Source organism: Mirounga leonina, unplaced genomic scaffold (assembly GCF_011800145.1).
Source record: "Mirounga leonina isolate KUSES-001 unplaced genomic scaffold, KU_Mleo_1.0 Mir_97, whole genome shotgun sequence".
Classification (NCBI taxonomy): Eukaryota; Metazoa; Chordata; class Mammalia; order Carnivora; family Phocidae; genus Mirounga; species Mirounga leonina.
Window position 1 is genome coordinate 7,604,324 of NW_023270889.1, and position 20,149 is coordinate 7,624,472.

Below are 20,149 nucleotides of genomic sequence, written 5' to 3' on the forward strand. Positions count from 1 at the left end.
TGTGCTCTCTCTGTCAAATAAATAAATAAAATCTTACCAAAAAGGTGAATGAATAAATTAGTGAGTGAATGAATAGAAATGAAACAAACACCCACATTTAAAAATAGCATATTAGCTGATTTCTTGCCTAAACTGTTAGTTCAGGAGGGGAAAAGAATATGCAAATATCTGAAATATTTCTCTAAAACTTTATTCAAAGTTATTCACCTCACTGTTAATAAGGTGTACAGTTAATGCTGTGCCAATATTACCAGGCTTGCCCATTGCCGGCAATGGACTTTGAGAAAAACCCATTTCCTGACACCCAAAAGTTAAATTACTCTTTTCAAAACATACCAAACTCCCAATACTTGTGAAAGTATTACATGCACCATTTCCCCATTAATCTTTAAATGTGAGCTTACATTATTAATCTACATCAGTGGATGTTAAAATGAAGTCATTTTAACAAATTACGACTGTACAAATCACAATACCACTAGTTAATATCAGACAAGAGTATTTTACAAACACTACATTACATATTACCTTGCAGTCTGAAACATTACAGTTCATATTTGTGTAAGTTTTAGATAACTGAAACTTCACAGAATTTAACAGCAAATAAAGTTTAAAAAATTTAGTTCTGTACATTAGTTCCAACTATCTCTATTTTACAATCTATAAGGCTCATGTCATAGATCAGCACCAAGAAAATCTACAAAACTGTCTAACCAGTCGGCTTATTCATCCCATGTGATAGTTTTTGTTGTTTTTTTTAAGGTGACAGTCTGAAAAAAAAAAAAAATGCTTTATAAATCCTACTTCCAGACCTTGAAATGGAATACTTTTTTTTGGCTGGTCCTACTATATAAAACTTGGGTTGTACTTTTTAATGTTCATTGAAAAGATACCCGAAAAAAAGGGAAAAGAAAGGAAAAAGAATACTTACACCATGAATTTAGGCTGTCAGTCTTTAAGTTGAATTTCTAACACTGGAGCATCAGAGGTAACCTAACAATGCCCTGCGCCCCATCCTTCCATTTTGCTTTAAAATTTTAAAAGGCAGCCAGGAAACTGTTTTATTTATTCTTCAAACTAAGGTGCAAAGAAGGCTTGCACCAACTTCCTCATACACCGCTCCACTGACCTCTCCACCTTGAACCAATGATTCCGGAGTGAACCAGAGCTACGTCCGTAGCTTCCCGACGTGCCCCGTTGTCTGTACCAGACGCCAGCTCAATGCTAGCATCTCTCTGTTCACAGAACTCATGGCAATAACTCGCCACTGCCGGCCTGGAGTTGGAACAACATTCCAGCTTCCAGAACCAGTGCTACCATCCCAACTCTCTCCCTCTTCAGAATTTATAAATTATAGAAAAAGAGCATGTTTGTCTTGCCATTTTTAAACAGCGTTTGTGCATATCACATTTTAAGACTACGCTCCCTAAACTAGAAACTTTTTTTCAAAAACCACAGGTACGTTCAGTAAGCTTGTTTGTTCAAAGTACAAAATTCTTTCGTGTTTAAAAAAATTAAAATTGGAGACTAGTATCTCTGCTTTCTTCGCCTGAAGCACACGATTCATCAAAGCACATTGAAAAACTAAGCTTCATGCATACAAATGGCCAGAGAGGTATGAAGTTTACAGAGCCCTTAAACATTCCCGTACATTAAGCATTGGCTAGACCACAAGAGGAAGCACGTTAGCAAACTGAGCAAAGAGACTTTCCCAAGAACACGATAGTTTTCCAGGCTCCATGTCAGTCACATAAAAAGTCACGCAACATGTAATCCTTTACAACTGTCCCCAGACATCCCACATTCCCAGAACTGTTCCCGTACACCCCCCAACCCAACCCGCACTGAAGTCTTCCACCGCACGGAAGTATCTCAATGCTCCCCATTACTAATGACAGCCGCTTCGGGTTCTGCTGCCGTGGCAGGGAGTCTTGGCACTTTCTTGGCAGGACTTGGAATATGCTAAAATCAAAGGAAACAAAGTTGTTGACTCTTGGAAGTTTTTTTTGTTGGTTGGTTTTTTGTTTCTTTTTAAAGAGTCATGGCGCCACGTTCTAGTCAAAAAACTGAGAAAGGACAATTTTGGAGAGGTTTATGCTAAATGTATATTCTCTAGAGCTTTTTGTGGAAGGAACTAAGTAGCTACTCTTTACTTTCTAATGAAGTTATTATACAAATACAGAGCAAGGGAGAGAAGGCCACAGAAAGCCACCGTACGCGGTATTCTCCTTGTTACTCTCGCATCCCCAGCTCTGACTCTGGTGGCCTGCCTAGCTGACTAATTGGTGTAATAGCAAGAAGCAAGACTACGCATTCATCAAATCTGTGCTGAGCAGATAAAATAAACAACTTCAGGGTTATAAAGTTTTCAGGTTGAATTGTGGCCATGATCCTTGGCAAGCCATTTAATTCCTTGCAGCTTTGTCTCTAAAATGGGGATAGTATCATTTACCTCAAGATGGATTTTGTAAGGATTAAATTAGAAAATGTAAATAAAGTTCCTAGCATGTAACAGGAATTCAAATTATTGCTATTAGTGTTACTTCTTGATAATCTGTAGACAGATTTGACAATGGCCTGAGAAGAGATGAGAGCCTCCAAATTCTGCCCTCACCCAGGCATGACGGGCCTTCTCTCTACACCAGTCTTCCTTTAAATGTTGGTATTATTAACAGAACCTAGTATTTACTGCACGTTTTAAAAATGCTAGTCATCTGGGGCGCCTGGGTGGCTCAGTCGTTAAGCGTCTGCCTTCGGCTCGGGTTGTGATCCTGGGGTCCTGGGATCGAGCCCCGCATCGGGCTCCGGGCTCCCTGCTCGGCGGGAAGCTTGCTTTTCCCTCTCCCACTCCCCCTGCCTGTGTTCCCTCTCTCACTGTGTCTCTCTCTGGCAATTAAATAAATAACATTTTTTTTAAAGTTTTAAAAATGCTAGTAATTTAAGAAATTAGACTAAGAAAATGGCACAGCGGGAATCCAGTGCCAGATCCCTTGCTCTGAAGGACTCCGCTTTATAGACATTCCTTTAAGTGGCTCAGTCTCAGGTCCCCTAAGCCCTGAGATCTGGGAATGGAAATTTCTTACCCTGTCAGAGGCCAAGAGCAAACACGACGCGCTTTACCTACCTCAGTGGCTGTACTTGAATGGACAAGTCCTACTCCTTCCCCCAGAGTGCCGTCACTGGGAGAGGGGCGCCGGGCATAGGTCCTCCTGTGCTTCTCATCCACTCTGACTAGGTACCATGTTCCTTCGAAGAGCGAATCAACTGAACTTTGGGGAATATAGTTGACTAAAGGAAAGGCATGAACAATCAGTTGAAAAATCAGTTATGATATACAAGTCACATGAAACATGAAAAATCAGTTATGATATACAAGTCACCCGTAAGAAGTTACCTATTTCCCCACAATTTTCACTGACATCAGATTAGTACTGAATAAAGCCTAGATACCCTTATCTTATATATATAACATGTTTCAGGTTATTAGCACCCTCCAATAGGCTTTGGGTGTATACCTATCTATTTAAACAAAACTTAATATTTTTACCCAAGTGATGAGTGTCCTCTCTGAGCTTCATGTTTTCAGCAAAGACAGCTGGTGCCACACAAGTTCTTGAGTCAAGTCTTGATTTAAGATCACATAAACTTGCTGTTATTTTATCAAGAGCAGACCCTAAAAGAGCAAATCCCAATATTAAAAGACAAAAGTAGGGGCACCGGGTGGCTCAGTCAGTTAAGTGTCTGACTCTTGACTCAGGCTCAGGTCATGATCTCAGGGTTCGTGAGACTGAGCCCCGCATCGGGCTCCGCACTGGGTGTGGATCCTGCTTAGGATTCTCTCTCCCCCTCTCTCTCTGTCCCCCTCCCCACACCCCCCCACACTCTCTCTAAAAGAAAAAAAGAGAAAAAGACAAAAGCAGCATACCCCAAAACCTGAACTGGATGCTGCCAAATGGAAAGACAACTTGTCATTTCTTATGGAACTACCAGATACTATTTAGTCGAAAGAAAAAACGGTATCTGTTTGGCGCAGCTTCCTATGATCTCTGCCTAGACATTTGTTCGGTGTCAGCCAGTAGACTAATTAGGAAATAGATGGGATTTGAAACTATAAGTAACTTGTCTACGGTCAATCCATGACACAGTTTTCATGTAATGCCAAGTGTCCCATCAGTTTTTCTCCATGTTTTTGCTCCTTCCTGCTCAGGAATATAAGTCAGGACTGTAAATCTATAAAAATTAGATATCTTGTATAAAGCCAAACCAACAAGGAAAGATTTGGTATTACTCACTCATATGATCAGACTCCACAGCTGCCTGCATTAGACAGACACATTCCCTTTCCCTGCCTGCATCATCCCCCTGGTTATAAATGCTTTACGAACGAGATAAAAGGTAAAAATTAAAGTTACTTGCTGAAGAAGGGAAAGTCAAACATAATGCCATCAAAAGATTTTTTAAGCTCATTATATATATTTTTCTGACTTGGAAAAAGGAAAGAAGAGAATCTGACTCGGACAAAATCCTGCCATTTACCCGGTTAAGGCAGATGCTTAGAGTACAGAGTAAAAATCTGGCTGTGTTGAAAGAAGTGATGAAGACACAAATGTAATGCTCTACGGGACGGAATCCAGTGCTCCCCTGAGAAGGCCGCTGAGTCAGCCTTGGCACTCAGCATGGAGTGTTCCCAACACGTTCCGGCTGGAAGAGTCGGCATTTACCTGGTGTGGCGTCTTGCGTGACTTTAAGGGAGTACAGGGTGGCAGCCAAACCAGAACCATAAGAGAACACGCCAATCCTCTTTCCTGCCAGCTGCAGAGGCGAGTGCCTGTGTAGGGGAAGAAGAGCTACGAAACAGTCTCACGGACGGGTGCCTGGGGGCTCAGTCGTTAGGCGTCTGCCTTCGGCTCAGGTCATGGAACCGGGGTCGCGGGATCGGGCCCCGCATGGGGCTCCCTGCTCCACGGGGAGCCTGCCCCTCCCCCAGCTTGTGTGCACGCACGCACGCTCTCTCTCTCAGATAAATAAATAAAATCTGTACAAATAAGTAAATAAAAATAAAGAACAATAAAAAGTCTCACTGATCCAAAACTATGTGTGGGAAGACAGAAGTTGGGAGTAAAAATTCATCCTGTAGCCTTAGGAAGCTGACCTGAAGCTTTACAATAAGGAGATTGAAAACAAGAGTTTCTGTCTCTTTGGGAATGATGGGGCTTATGAAAGTTACTACGCCATAAAATAAGTTACTTTGTCAACTAGGGATTTACAGCTCAACTGCAGGTCAAGAAGAAGACGACCATGAAAAGAGCAGCCAGGAAAGCCAGCATGAACTCAAGTACTCAGGGGTAACTGTAGCCTCGTCCCACTCATCCTTTAAGTCAATGGACGGCAGGCTAGAGAACCTGGAAATAAAATGTTACCCCGTGACCTGCCACCAACATGCCTGCCACCAGCTTTGGCGTTCAAAACCTAACAGCCCCCGATGAGAGGAGGCAGAGGAACTAGGTACTTACTGTGCTAGAACAGAAGCGAGGGAGCCGTACACAGACGATGTGTACATATTTCCATTCTGATTTGACACAAGCAAAGATGCCTTTGTTTTCTGATTAAAGAGTTCAGAACTAGCCTTCATAAATGCTTTTTCCACATCTCTGTCAAAGTAGGTATCTTCCAATTTAACATCCCTGAAAGATTTAGAAAAAAGGCCATCTTACAATGTTCAAAGACTACATTTTTATTATACTAGCCGATGTAACTAATATTCTAATCTGCGTGTACGATTCGGTTTGCCTATTTATTAAAAGCCAAGTAGCAATATGCTGATTATCAGGGAAGATGTAACAGTTGCACACACATGATCCTTTTTGTCAAAGCTTTTTATCAAGTTAAGACAACTGCATTCTCATGGGTCAATAAACTCACAAAAGTTCTGTTGTCAGCAAACAGAATACACTACTATTTCAAATCCATCATAATGTCTATTTCGTTACAAAAGTCAGGATATTGCAGGAGCCAAGTCTTAAAAAGTTGAGTAGAATTTTACTAGATGTAGAAGGGACAGAATGAGTCTAACAGGCATGGCGCGTTAGGGAGCCTTACAAGTGGGGAAATGTGGAAGAAGCAGGAAAGCCGACTTCAGTTTGGCGGCTGCAGGAAGGGATGGGGCACAGGGGCTAGAGAGGCAGGAGAGATTTCAGAGGCTGTCGTAGGAAATACACCCAGGCACTCATGGGGCTCTACTATCATGGTGACAAGGGGAACAGATTGAAAAGGACGAAATCCAAAAATATGAGTAGAAATGACTAAAGAATTCATGGAGATATGCTTCCACCTCTCTGGGACTGTTTCTTCACTGATGATATAAATGGCTTAGACTTGAAGACGTTTAAGATTCTTTTAAAGTATTCATATCTATAAAAAGAACAGTTTAACAGATGGATAAAATATTCACACACAGAAGAAAAAAAAAATCCTAATAAACTTCTCTTACCCAAAGGCTTCCAGGCCACTATAGATACTATTTTTATCTCTGTTCTGGTCGTTAAGGAAGTCATTCAGCAACATCCGAGCTAGAGATTTCTGAACCAGCTTACAGTAGGGCGAGTGGAAGATCATGAAACCAAAATCATTCAAGGTAAAATCTTTATCATTTCCCTCTGAAAGAGAAAACCAAAGAAATTATGAAATTCATTTAAAACACTAACTTTTGAAGTCTGATTTTAGAACAAAGCTAGGATGTTCTTCTATCTTTAAACAGCAACCAAAAATATACTGTATAATGAAATATCTCTAGGGCTTAAAATGTGTATCAAAAAGACGTCCAGGGATAGAATATCACTGTTTTCAAACTTCAGAGTCTTAAGAGTCTGTAATTCAGTTAGTGGGTTGGGGCCAGTTTGTTTTTTTTTTTTTAACCTTAGGATATTCTTTTAAATGAAATAGAATAGGGTAGAAGATAGCAAACTGCATTAAGTTGTGGCATGCTAAGTGATTTCATGATACTTTTGAGTGAGTTGAGCACGCACAGACAAGGTAGAGTGTCCTTCTCACTGTGGGGCCTAATAACGTTAGAAAATCACTGTCCTGTTCAATACTGGCAAACAGTATGACATTTTACACACTGCAAGAATGCTTCTTCTCCAGGGCCACTGTGAATCTTACTACATTATTCACTACTTTTTTTAACCCTCTCTTACAACCTCTATAAAGCAAAGTTGGTCTACGGAAAAAGCCTAATTTGTATGATACTGTGTTTTAATGGCACTAATTCAAATGCTGTCCTTTTGAGTATCTTAAGAACTTTTTCAGGGTTAAAGACAGAGATTAATGAGGATACTGGAAAAGCAAGTATGAATTCACAGGTCAAATGCAAACAACCTGTGGGAGGAAAGGGGTCACTTCAGTAATTTATTTATCACAGCTGCAAACTAAAGCCTTGTAAAAGTACCTCCCTCGAAAATGAAAATGATTCAAGTTACTTTCTTTTACCCTAGTTTTGATTTTTTTTTTTTTTTTTAAACTGGGGTAAGTCTAAATAAGCGTTTTTGCATAGATATACCTCATTTCCAAAGCTTCCTTGTATCCCTAAATTACACATTCCCCGAATCTGTGGGGAAATGCAATCTGGTGGGTGAGGAAGAAATAGTTCAAGGACACTAATGAAGGATGCCCACAAAGCATCATCTCACTAAAGACACTCAGCACACCACACTGCCCCCTCAACAGATACCCAAACCAAGGCACGTGGATGAAACCCACCCTTCTGCCACTGGGCACGGATCTTCTTACGGTAGACGGAATAGCAGCGGTCTAGCGCACTGAGGTAGCACTGTATGGAGAGTTTCCCATCTACTATAGGGTACTCCGAAAGCATATCAGGCTTGTAGAAGTCATAGGCGTGTTGCATATGTGTCCCACGAAGTCCTATTAGAACGAAAAAGGAAGATGACATTATTTCTGCTCCTTGATGACTGTATGTTAGTCAGCTGATTGCATTATCTAGGGACTTTCCTAAACTCTCTAAGTCAACTCTTGCCACTTGCAGCATGGAAATCACAAGGTGAAACCGACATGTAATTGAAATGAAACCTAACAGTATCCAGGACAGGCCTAAGACTCCTTTGATACACAACATTTTATGCAAGTTTCCTATCTCTAACTGGGAGATCACAATTACTCTACTGAACTGAAAACAAATTAAACTTGTCACTGATGAGTGACTGTGGGCAAGTTACTCTTTATTACTCAAACCCATTTTACTGCTCGGTAAGATGAGAATGACATTACTTACCTCATAAAATTGCTATAAAGACCAAACACGCTATAGCACATATAAACCACTGAGCAGGTAGTGCCTGCATTTAATGAACACTCAGTAAGTACTAGCTTCTGTTTGTATTTTCAACTTTCTCAGCATACGTTGCTAGTAAAAAAAAGAAATGCTCTCCCAAACACTCACCTCGGTCAAAAATTAAAGGAGCATTTGGCCCAATCAGCAGAGCAACGGCTCCCACTCCACCTGTAGGTCTAGCATTTCCTGTGGCATATACAGCAATATCTCCCGCAACTACCAGCGCATACCGTCCTGAAAAAGATTTTTGTTAATACACAAGAAGGCGATCTCCACTAGAAGTATCATACATATACAGTGAAGTCTTCTATTTTCCTAGAATATGCTTTCCCATCTTTGGCAAAGCAAAAACAATTCTAAATTTTTATAATTTTGTCCTATGTGATAAAGATAACCAGTTTATAATTCAGGTTAAGTTGAAAGAGCTACATTTCTGACCACACTCAAACGAGCCTAACTGGTAAGTCTGCACGGGGCATTCACTGAAAGGTCATTTGGGCCTATGTATGTATCCTGGAGAGTTTCCTTGGAGCAACATGCAACATACCATCCCAAGAACTGGACTCAATCCAATTAACAGCATTGAAGACAGCCGCTGTGCCTCCATAGCATGCATTCGTTGTGTCTATGCCTTCTATGTCTGTGTTCCCAGACTCCTCAAAGAGCTGCATCAAATTAGTCTTCACGGACTTTGATTTGTCGATGATTGTCTCTGTTCCAACTTCTAAACGCCCAATGCAATCATACGAAAGGCTATGTCTCTCCATCAGATTCTGAACCACAGTCAGGCAAAGAGAGTTGATATCTTCTCTATCTGTGCAGAAGCCCATCTTGGCCTGGCCCAAGCCAATAGTATACTTTCCAGCGTCTACACCATCGTATTTTTCCAACTCTGCTTGATCAACATATTGAGAAGGAAAATAGATCTCAAGGGCAACAATTCCCACATCTTTTGGCCAGCAGGCTTCTGCATTCAAAGGAAGTGACCCAGGCATGGTGAAAGAGCTTTAGAAAGAAAAACAGAAGAAAACACTGTTTTAGGTTATAAATTCCAGATTGTCAAACTTGAGAAATCAACATTAAAAGTTCAACTACAGCCTGAAACGTTAATTTAGTTTCTAAGTTTAGTATATTTTATTTAGGGTGATTTTATTTTATTATTATTTTTCTTAATCGAAGTACAGTTGACACACAATGTTACATTAGTTTCAAAAGGTGTACAACATATTTTATTTGACAACTCCATGCATTATGCTATGCTCACGGTTTAAGTGGAGCTACCATCTGTCACCATATAATGCTATCACAATACCACTGACTATATTAGGGGCAATTTTAATATGTGAAAGCAGCAATTACAGTATGAATGGAATACTACTATTTAAAATTACTGTCTGTTAAAAAGATTTGCACTTTTTAAAAACTAGACCTCTTCAGGGGCGCCTGACTGGCTCAGTCAGTGGAACATGTGACCCTCGATCTCAGGGTTTTGAGTTCAAGCCCACATTGGGTGGATAGAGTACTTAAAAATAAAATCTTTTAAAACAAACAAACAAACAAAACCCCACCTAGGTCTCTTTAGATTTAAGACAGGATTATTAAAGGTAAAGAAAACTCAAATAAGATTCTTCTATTATAAAAAACTACAAGATAAAATACAATGACAATTTAGTAATATGGTCCACAAATCAGAATTCAAGTACCTGATCTATTCCTGGCCACCCAAAGAAGTTTAAATTGGCCAGTCAGTTATTCATCAGAAATATATTGCATTCTTCAATGATCTAAACAATTTTAGCAAGTAGAAAAGCCACACTACAGAAGTCTACCAAGTAAATCTCTACAAGCCCCTGTTATTATAAAGAAGCCCCCCACAACCCAAATGATGAAAATTTTAAGCAAAAGTAAGTTCTAGGACTCATCACAGGGTCATATGCCAATATCCTATACTTTCTACAGCTAGTCTATAGGCAATAAATGATCGTAGAACCACAAGGTATCACTTAGCTTCTAAATCAGGGAAAAAAAAACAAACTCTGATTCACATTTGAAAACTGGTAATCCACATATTATTTGTGTGGCATCTAGGTAACATTTCTTAAAACCACCCCTCTCTTTTTTAAAAAGACTACTGCCACACTGTAAATACTTTCAGTAGTATCTAGATTTATTTACTAACAGTAAAATAAATGTGCCACTCAAGAGCATTGCTGTGTGCGTATGGGCAAGTCACATAACCTACTAGAGCCTCCTTAATTTCTTTAGAGACTGTATTCATCAGGAAAAGAGAAGTCATTCTAGATATTTCAAACAGGGGAGGATTTAATACAGGGAACTGGTTACAAACTTGTTGGCAGGGCCAGAGGAGTCAAGGAGGAAGGTGGTTATTTAGATCCCAAGAGCTCACACTCCTACTGAAGCTGCCAGAGCTACTAGGATGAGCACCTCTGCTGCGGAGCTCGAGCCTCGACCCGCCTCCCCCTGCCTTCCCGCTGTCGCCACTGACAAAAACAAGTACTCCCTTGAGTACTTCCACGGGCAGTCTACCCAGAACCCAGCTAGCATAGGAGTCTGAAATACCTAGGTGTCAGGCTTTGAAGAATGGCACAGCCTATTAGTTTTAGAGAAAGAATCTGTTTCCCCATTTAAACTTCTACAACTCAATTTCCTTTTTAGGCATCACATTAATTGGAAGGTGCACCCTCCATGACAAAATTTCAGGTCTTCATTCACCTAAAGGTCTTGGCTTATGAGAGTTACCTGGGTCCTACTGGTTCACCAAAGTTCTTTAGCATTTACCAACTACTACTTTGACTCCTAAAAATGAAAACTCAAATCCTATATTTATGTCATTTGTGCAAACTCTGGGATAGTATTAGGTATATTGAAATTACAGACTACTGCCTTGGTGAGTTGTTAATTATTGAAATCTTGAGAGAACATCTAAAGCAGAGAGGTTATTCTTAAATCATGTAATCTACCCTTAGCCCATAGGTCATCAAGTTATAAGTGTATTGGGATGCCTGGGTGGCTCAGTCGGTTAGGTGTCTACCTTCAGCTCAGGTCATGATCCCAGGGTCCTGGGATCGAGTCCCGTATCGGGCTCCCTGCTCAGCGGGGAGCCTGCTTCTCCCTCTGCCTGCCACTCCCCCTGCTTGTGCTCTCTCCCCTCTCTCTGACAAATAAATAAAATATTTTTTAAAAAGTTGTAAGTATATTAAAACCTAAAAAATAAGCACCTAGAAATATAATCACAAAATCTAAGTTAAAGGTCCCAAGGGATACCACTGAATCTTCCTACTAAATATAAGAATTTATATGTTTTTTCATTTATTCAAACAATGACAACATGTTACATGCCAAACATTTGGGATAAGCTTCACAGGAGATAACCCTTCCCTTTTCAAATAGTCACCATCTCCATGTGTAGGATACAAACACCTAATAATAAACAAGTGAAACAACAGAGACAGTCACATTATGTTATGAGAACCACCTAACCCAGCCTGGAGGAAAGGGGAGGAGTGGGAAGAGAGGCTTCTTGGTGCTGCCTTGAGTCTTCAGAATGAGTAAGGAGTTATCAGTAAAGCTCTGCAGAAGCGAACAGCAGTAGGAGATTGTCAACAGGGTGGACAAGGTACAAAAAGGCAGAGTACAAAGAGCCATGAAAAGCTTTACTGATTTCCCGAAGTGAAATGTGAGGCCCAGTGAGTACAGCAGGCAAGCAGCAGGTCAAGAGAACTAGACCCGAGTCGGGTTATAACGGCTCTCGTATGCTGCTGTCAGGGGGCTTCCAAGTCATCATGAAGACAAAAAGAAGCCATCAAGGGTTTCAGACAAGAGTAACAGGGTCATATTCGTGTGCGGGTCAATGTTTTTCCAACTCCGGAATCAATTTAGTGGATGGCGAACAACACCTTTTAAAACGTAGTAGAAAAGAACAGAAAACATCAAATTGCACGGCACACAGTAACTTTAAGAATTCTTCCATGAAAAATGTTTCGATTATTCAGACATATCCTAGGCTGCAATGTAAAGTATATTTCTTACTGAGGGTCACAGCCAAAAAAGCTTGAGAGTCACCGTTCTGCACAGCCACCGGCGCCGCATGGAGAACGGATTTGGGTGAGGGGGTAGACAGCGCAGTCCAGATAAGACAGGTCATGTACTAGAGCAATTACTACATGAGGGGTGAAGAAGGAACAGCTTCAAAAACTATGCAAGCAAAAAACTGGCAGAAATTGTGATTGATTAGAAGCCAGGAAAAGGAGGAAGATTTTTAGCCTCAGCCGTTTAATGACTTCACAGCCTCGCTGTCATAACAGCTAAGCGAACAGAGAACCACCTCTTCACTCTGTTCTACCCTTTCCCGTCTTCCACAAAAACCTCTCTGCTTATGATAATCTAAACTGTGCTACACCGGAGTTGAAATAAAGACAAAGGAACTAAAATGTCACCAGGCAGATTCTAATTTTATAGTAAAACAAGATTAAGTCCTCTGCATAATCCATAGAAAAGAGCTCTACAACTAGTGTTCAAAACCAAAGACCAGTCCATGTCCTTATAAGAGGAACCCCTCCTATGTGCTACCCTCTAAGTCGCCAAACCAGAAGCAGGAGGATTAGGCACCTTCCCAGCCTTTCCCACAAGGTTATCACTTTGGACTCTTTCCATTCTTCAAACTGCTCTAAACACGCTGAGGACAGTGTGATTTTCTCTGCCTTGCCCAGCAGCTTGCAGTGCTTTTGGAAATAAAATGGACAAGTATATACAATCTTCCTGAACATATAAACCAGTTTATTAAAAGCCGCAATGCAAGGCTTTGATTCCAGAATTAATCCATATTTACCATAATCTGACTAGCTCTGATCAGTTCTTATATTATTGTACTTAAGAAATAAGGCATAACTCTGTTACGCTTAAACCTCGGAGAGGTTAAATAAGTGCCTTATTTCATTTGGGGGGAAAAACGTAGCTTAACTAACCCACATACATCAAGCTGAAAGTGAATCATGACTCTGATCTTAGTGTGGAAAAAATTTTTACATTATCTAATTCAGTCAATATTGCTCATTCTCGGAGGGGTTTTGACGCCCAAGATGTTCTCATTATATTCCTGATAAAAAGCTGTCCAATTTGAAATAGTTAGCTTTTGGTTGATATTAAGGAGGAGTAAGATTAAGTAGGAAAAGAATGGAAAATTAATACAGGGAAGTAATTGTTTCCATGGCATTTCAAACAACAAAAAGTTTGATATAGTTTGTGATCTGTAATCTCTACTTTTAACCATCCTATTAAGTGTATGCTCTTATGCTGTCCTCTCAAATGCTCTCTGAAGTAGACCAGATTCAGGAAGAAAAAGGCCAGCTGAAGATCCGAGATGTTCACATTATGGTGTTAACTCCATACACAATGGGGTATTCTAGTCAATTCACTAAATATCACAAAAAATTTCTAAATAGAATATAGTTTAAAAATCTGACAGTTTAAAAAATTACCTGTGTAACTTTTTGCTGATTAAAAAGGTACTTCACTATTTTTCAGAGCATTGTATCCACAAAAAAAAAAAAAAAATCTAAGGATAATGGGGACTCTGTATTTATAATAAAATGTGTAAATTTTCTTTTAAAATTTTATCTTTAAAAAGGTTAAAAAATTAGTTTCTAGATTTCAAACATGAGTCTAATAATCACAACACTGGACAGTTTCCCAAAGCACTAAGGCATTAACTAATATTTAAAGAAACATAACTCTGTAATGGGTTTTAAGAATGTGTAGGGCACACAAGTGGTTATTTGCGCTGGGATAAAAATTAAATTTCCCTCTTCCATTAGAGAGGAAGGCTTTCTTTAGCAGCATGACAGGATGCCATACCTGTGTGAGGAATAAAGAACTGCAGTCTCCAGGTCTGTCACTCTGTTTCCTCCTTCAGGCACTAGGAATTTCAAATAAGAACTTCTTTTAAAGTCATAAATCACCGCACAAATTCAAATAATGACTCCAATTCAAAATAAGTTAAAATAAACATTTCTTTTTCCCATTACATTGCATAGAACAGAATTTATTTTGCTTAGAAAAATGGTACTTAAAGCTTATAAAACTTTTCCCCCCTAGTTCATGAGTGTTTAGAGTGGCAGGTTCAGTCCTGGTAATGAACTGACATGCGAGGTTCATATCACTGATTCAGGCTTGAAACCAACAGTGATGCCAGGGGAGTTATTAGTTGTCTTTACTAAATTTGAATTATTAAGAATTAAAGGAAAGGCATATAAATAAATAGCAAGCTCTGGAGTAATGAGACTCCCACATTCAAGAGTTTGCTCTAGGGGCGCCTGGGTGGCTCAGTCCGTGAAGTGTCTGCCTTCCTTCAGCTCAGGCCATGATCCCCGGGGTCCTCAGCGGGGAGTCTGCTTCTCCCTCTGCCCCCTTGCCCCCACTCATGCTCTCTTTCTCTCAAATAAATAAAATCTTAAAAAAAAAAGTTTGCTCTACCCTTAGGAGTTTGTGGCTTTAGCAATGTGTGCCTCTATGAGCTTCAGTTTTCTCGTCTATAAAATGGAGTTAAACTGTCCTCCCAAATGGTTGAGAAGATAAAATATGTGAATTACACTTTGTAATATAAAGTACCAATACATCATTATCCTAGTTCTTAGTATTTTTCAACAAAACACATATCTCTGTAGCAAGACCTAATTACCTTCATTTATTTAAATCTTATGCTCCTACTTTTCAACATGTCCACCTCCACCCTCCCCAACCTTTTAAAAGTGATTTTCCCTACAGTGCTTGTATTAAAAAGATAAGCATGTGATATCAAGATAAAAGAGCATTAAGCGGGGCTCTTGGGTGGCTCAGTCGTTAAGCGTCTGCCTTCGGCTCAGGTCATGATCCCAGAGTCCTGGCATTGAGCCCCGCATTGGGCTCCCTGCTTGGCAGGAAGCCTGCTTCTCCCTCTCCCACTCCCCCTGCTTGTGTTCCCTCTCTCGCTGTGTCTCTCTCTGTCAAATTAATAAAATCTTTAAAAAAAAAAAAAAGAGCATTAAGCTTTCGCATCATTTAAATTATGTGGAAATAAAAAGGGAAGGTGACACTGGAGCATTTTCTTCAGTCCATCTGTTCTGAAGGATTGTTACTTGAGACAACAGTTTCTATGCTTTATGAAAACACAATTACCTTTGCTCTCTACTTAACTGCTGGCAAATTTAGCTTCTGCCCTTGCCTGATTAACCAGAGACTACATTCAGTACTCTGAATTACTTTTAGTAAATAATTTAGTAAGCTTTCTTTTACAAGATTAGATCATTTAAGAGCTCTTTACAGATTTAGTTCCTTTTACTTCATTAAGTTTACCCTGCCCCCCAAATAAATAAACCCTGAGTTTTGTAGGAAAAGATAAAGACTTCTACCTTCCAAGAAACCTCTTGGATTACAGAATTATACATATATTTTGAGAAAATAACCTTTATTTTGTTCTTTATTATCTCGAATTACGCTTTTGTAACTTGCAAATTAAGTAGACCACAGACTGGCTCTCACTGGTGAGGGGAAAACAGGACTCCCCCTCCATGGTGAGACTAAATAACTTAGTAATATTTCTCCTTGAAACCATGTATGCATATGCGTTTGACGCTATTTTCATCAAGGAAATTCCTCCCAAACTGCCAGTATTCCCTCTTTCAATTTTGATCATTTCAATTGGGGAGAGTTTAGGTGGAGAGAGCCGGGCCAAGAGAAGAGGAGGGGAGGGGGAAAAAGGGGAGGAGGGTATAGATAGGATGGGGAAGAGAGGAGGGGCGAGAGGAGGACATTAGAGCAAAGAAGAAAGAAACCGAAGAAAAGAAGATTCACAGAAGACTGCGGCATACTTAAGCTCTCAGGAGAAAGAGAGGCCTGGAGACCAGGGATGGAAATGGAGGCGGTAAATGCCACTCTCGGAAACAGTCCATTAGAAAGCAGTGAGGCTTTCCCTCCTCTTCTGCAACTGCTGGGAGGGTTCTCTACCCTGACTGAAACAGCACTGTCACAGTCTCCCCCAGGACATCTGCTTCTTTCTAACAGAAGGTCTTTTCAGAGCATCGGATGCAGGGCAGCGGGCCAGGGCAGGAAGCAGGTAAGGAAGTGCAAGCGGCTGGGCAGGTAACTACAAAGCATGTCCGGAGCCTCCAGAGCCTCCGGAGCCTCCGGAGCCACAGTATGGGATTCCTGGTTTGGCAAAGATAAACACTGAAGAATGCGGAGACTGCTGGGCCCAACCAGCCAGGTTCAGGCAATGATGCTTTCTCCTGGGGTTGACCCAGAGTTCTGAATTCCTTCTTCTGGATCCCTCCTCAGCCTTGATTCAAACAAGTAGTCCGAGAAGTGCATCCAGCACACCTTTAGGTACATGGTAAACCAGAAGCAGTTGCCTGCTGATCTTTTTCACTCTAACAAGAGAGAAATCCGGGACATCCTTTTTAATGAGAAAAAGCTGGCAACCTTTCCTCCTTAGGAACAAGCAAGCACAACTACTGGTAAGGCTTTGCCCATGCCCGTACACTGCGGTCTAGTTCTCTCAGTAAAAAACAGACATTTCTGGCTCTCCCCAGAGTTCCCGGGCTGCTTATAAATTCGACTCCTACTTCAAAGGCCTGTTCTAAGCTACCTCTTCCAAGAAGGTTTCCTCAAGTTTCTAATCAAGGCCCCGCACTTCTACAGCAGGTATAAGACATTCACACAAAGTCCTCATAGTCTACTCTCAACGAAAACTAGTTATGGGCAGTCTTCCTCGCCACACTTGATTCCTAGACTCCTGCTGGGAGAGGGGCTGTATTTTGATTCTTTTGAACCCTTTGAGATCTTGGAGTAACGGGCATTCAACTGCCATTTTTTTTGAGGGGCCGAATTCGGAGTTATCACAGAAGACAAATCTTTTGGATTCGAGTACTTGTAGCAGCCCTCATTAGTAAGTTCTTTTTGCTATCACTTTTTAAATAAGCTACTGCACCGAACAGTGCCCAGAAAGTGTTTAAGCAAACTGGCTTTCTACCGAAAAATGTAAGGGATCCAAATGGAGTAAGACAACATTTGCTGTTCTTACCATCCTTCCCATAGGCACACATCCCCAATCACAAGACTTGCAAAGATGAAGACTTTGAAAAATTAGCTTCTCCTCTACTGCTCTAACTACACTCAGCTGACAGACAGCAAGTGAGCATCACCACATATCAAGAAGTCTCAGAAAGAACAGATTTGAGTTGAGTCCTACTACCCTCTCATTAGGTTGGGTAACATGTTTTTCAACCTTCTGAATCTGTACCACCATCTTGAGAGACATAAAATATCACACAGGATGCCTGGGTGGCTCAGTTGGTTAAGTGTCTGACTCTTGGTTTCTGCTCAGGTCATGATCTCAGCGTTGTGAGATCAAGCCCCACTGAGGGCCCCATGCTCGGCAGAGGAGTCTGCTTGAGATTCTCACTCCCTCTCCTTCTGCCCACCCCCCACTCTCTCTCTAAAATAAATAAATAAATCTTAAAAATAAAAATCACACCCTTCTATGATATTTGGTTTGTTAGTAACCCAACATAAAATTATAAGCCTCTGTTCTTTTCCACATGAAACTATAGATTCTGATACACAGCCCATCAAATTCCTCAAACCAGAACCTCAACTGTATCTCCCCTCATTCAGTTCCACTGCTTTATGGTTTTAAATAATTCTAGGGCACTGAGGAAATAGCTATCTAAAATCTCAATCAACAAATCTTAACGTCTGGGGCGCCTGGGTGGCTCAGTCGGTTGAGCGTCTGCCTCCGGCTCAGGTCATGACCCCAGAGTCCCTGGATCGAGCCCGGCATCGGGCTCCCTGCTCAGCAGAGAGCCTGCTTCTCCCTCTGCCCCTCACCCCACTCGTGCTCTCTCTCTCTCTCTGAAATAAATAAAATCTTAAAAAATATATCTTAAAGTCCATCCCGCAGTTAAGAGAAAGATGTAAAAGCACTCTGGAGGAATCTGTAAGAAGAAAACAAAATCAAAAGCAAGGCTCAGAAATAGCCAGCAGATGACATGGCCTTCTATGGTCCCAAACAAAATATCCCATAATTTCTCCCCATTGGAAACCTCTTCCTAAGAACTGGGGTTACTGATTAAACTAGAACTGAATAAAGGGCAAACCTACAAATTTAGGAGAAAGAGACCTACAAAGGTTAAACACCAAGAAAATAAAGTCTTTCTCCTCTCCCACAAAATACGCTATCCCTGCCCTCCTTACCCTTACAAATATAACTGAAATTTTAAAAAACAAAGTTTTGCTCAAATAAAGGACACAAACTGCTTAGAGGTCTCAAGATACAAAGAACCATTTGGACAGATCCATGTTAAGGACTTTCAATCTGCTCCCTCTGCACAATGGAAGTCCAAACTCCATCCCGGAAGGAAAAACCTGTTAACTATATGAACACTTCCATTTGTCTTAATTTCGTCCTTTATCTTGCCATTGTTTTTCACAGTTCATCAGTGTGAGGGAGCAAATGGTACTCAGCAGCAGCCAGAGGACATCATCCTACTGCAGGAAGCTGACAAGAACATCAGCAGCTGAAAGGAGGGGCGGCAGAGGTGGGCAGTCACAGAAGCCTGGGATGGCCTAAGGCCAAGGCCACAGGGCAAACATGACAAGCAGAGACAACCTCATTACCTGTTGTCCAAATCCCTCCTTCAGAGTAGATCAGAGTAATCCTTTTCTCTACCACTGGTCAAAGGACACACGTTTTTCAAAGACACCTTATACTTGGCTTAACCCCAAACCCCACTGTGTGAAGGCCCTCTGGGTGCCTGCCCATTACATCATATCAGGTCAGGCTGGCCCTGAAGCTCTTAGCAGGAGGGAGGGGTACGGGATTTCAGAACACCAAGGAAACCCATTTTTTCCTTAATATGGGCATAAAATATATGGAGGCGGGAAGGTGGGAGGCAGGAATTTGTGAGATAGGAAGCAAGCCGACTGAAGCATTCAACAGCCCAAGTATTCAGCCAGTTTAAATCACGGGTTTGATGCTTTCTTGCACCTGAGCTGGGGAAGAAAAGTTATGCTTGCCCACTTCCCTTCCTCCCAGCAACTCTCTAGATGTGGCTGCAAAGGGACACACCCCCTGCCAACCTACAAGCCTCCATCTATTTAGGCGTGATCTTCCCCATCCCTCGGCGTCCACCCTTAACCCAAAGCTCTGGGAACGCCCAGGCAGCCCAGCTCCTTCCTCATCCCCTCCTGATGCGCCTCCCCAGCCCCAATCCCCTCAAAGAGATCACAGCCACGTCCCTGGCACCTCCAGCCCCTGGCTGACTATGACATTTGAACCCTAGCCCTCAACGCCCTTTCGCCTTCTCCCCGCCGCGACTCCCCAGCCCCTCGTCAAACCCGCCGCAGTCGGCCCCAGGCCCCTGGCAGGGGAGGCCCCGCACGGCCCTGTTCGCGGCGCCCCCATCCTCTCGGGCCGGGTCCATGCGTCCGCCCCACCCGGACGGAGCTGCAGCTCCTTCGGGCCTAGTCAAGGACACCGCCTCCGCCCGGCCTTCACCCAGCCCGGCGCCGCAGCAGCCCAGCTCTCCCCCTCGTGGGGCACTCACCCAAATGTGACCGGGCGGTGGCCGTGGAAAGGGAGTGAGCCACGAAAGGCCAATACGCGGCGCCTCCCCTCCGCCACCAGCTTTATAGCTGCCGACCCACCCGACTCCGGCACGGCCGGGAGTCGGTGGGAGGCTGGACAGGGGTTCCAGCAGCCAATCGCGGCCCGCAGAGTAGTCCGGCAGTGCCCGCCCCCTGGTC

General features: G+C 41.9%; 1 protein-coding gene across 2 annotated transcripts; it reads right to left on the minus strand.

Annotated features, from left to right (window-relative positions):
* Window positions 1-172: 172 nt before the first annotated feature.
* Window positions 173-20,065, minus strand: LOC118006561 (hydroxymethylglutaryl-CoA synthase, cytoplasmic). 2 transcript variants are annotated; one of them, XM_034999272.1, is made up of 11 exons: window positions 19,951-20,057; window positions 14,225-14,285; window positions 8,898-9,355; window positions 8,459-8,584; window positions 7,759-7,923; window positions 6,491-6,656; window positions 5,514-5,684; window positions 4,722-4,828; window positions 3,548-3,673; window positions 3,125-3,288; window positions 173-1,962 (listed from the first exon to the last, which is right to left on the minus strand). In XM_034999272.1, the coding sequence occupies exons 3-11, from the start codon at window positions 9,343-9,345 to the stop codon at window positions 1,873-1,875; spliced, it is 1,563 nt and encodes a 520-aa protein (XP_034855163.1). In that variant the 5' UTR covers window positions 9,346-9,355; window positions 14,225-14,285; window positions 19,951-20,057; the 3' UTR covers window positions 173-1,872. The 2 variants fall into 2 exon arrangements, with proteins under 2 accessions (XP_034855163.1, XP_034855164.1); XM_034999273.1 differs by lacking the exon at window positions 14,225-14,285 and having other exon boundaries at window positions 19,951-20,065.
* Window positions 20,066-20,149: the final 84 nt, after the last annotated feature.

Excerpts from the sequence above, each read along its gene's own strand:
- LOC118006561 (XM_034999273.1), bottom strand. The coding sequence starts at position 9,345 with ATGCCTGGGTCACTTCCTTTGAATGCAGAAGCCTGCTGGCCAAAAGAT. Across the intron at positions 8,585-8,897 it reads TGAGTCCAGTTCTTGGGATG|GACGGTATGCGCTGGTAGTT; the intron begins GTATGTTGCATG and ends AATCTTTTTCAG. Across the intron at positions 3,674-4,721 it reads CACGCAAGACGCCACACCAG|GGTCTGCTCTTGATAAAATA; the intron begins GTAAATGCCGAC and ends TTGCTCTTTTAG.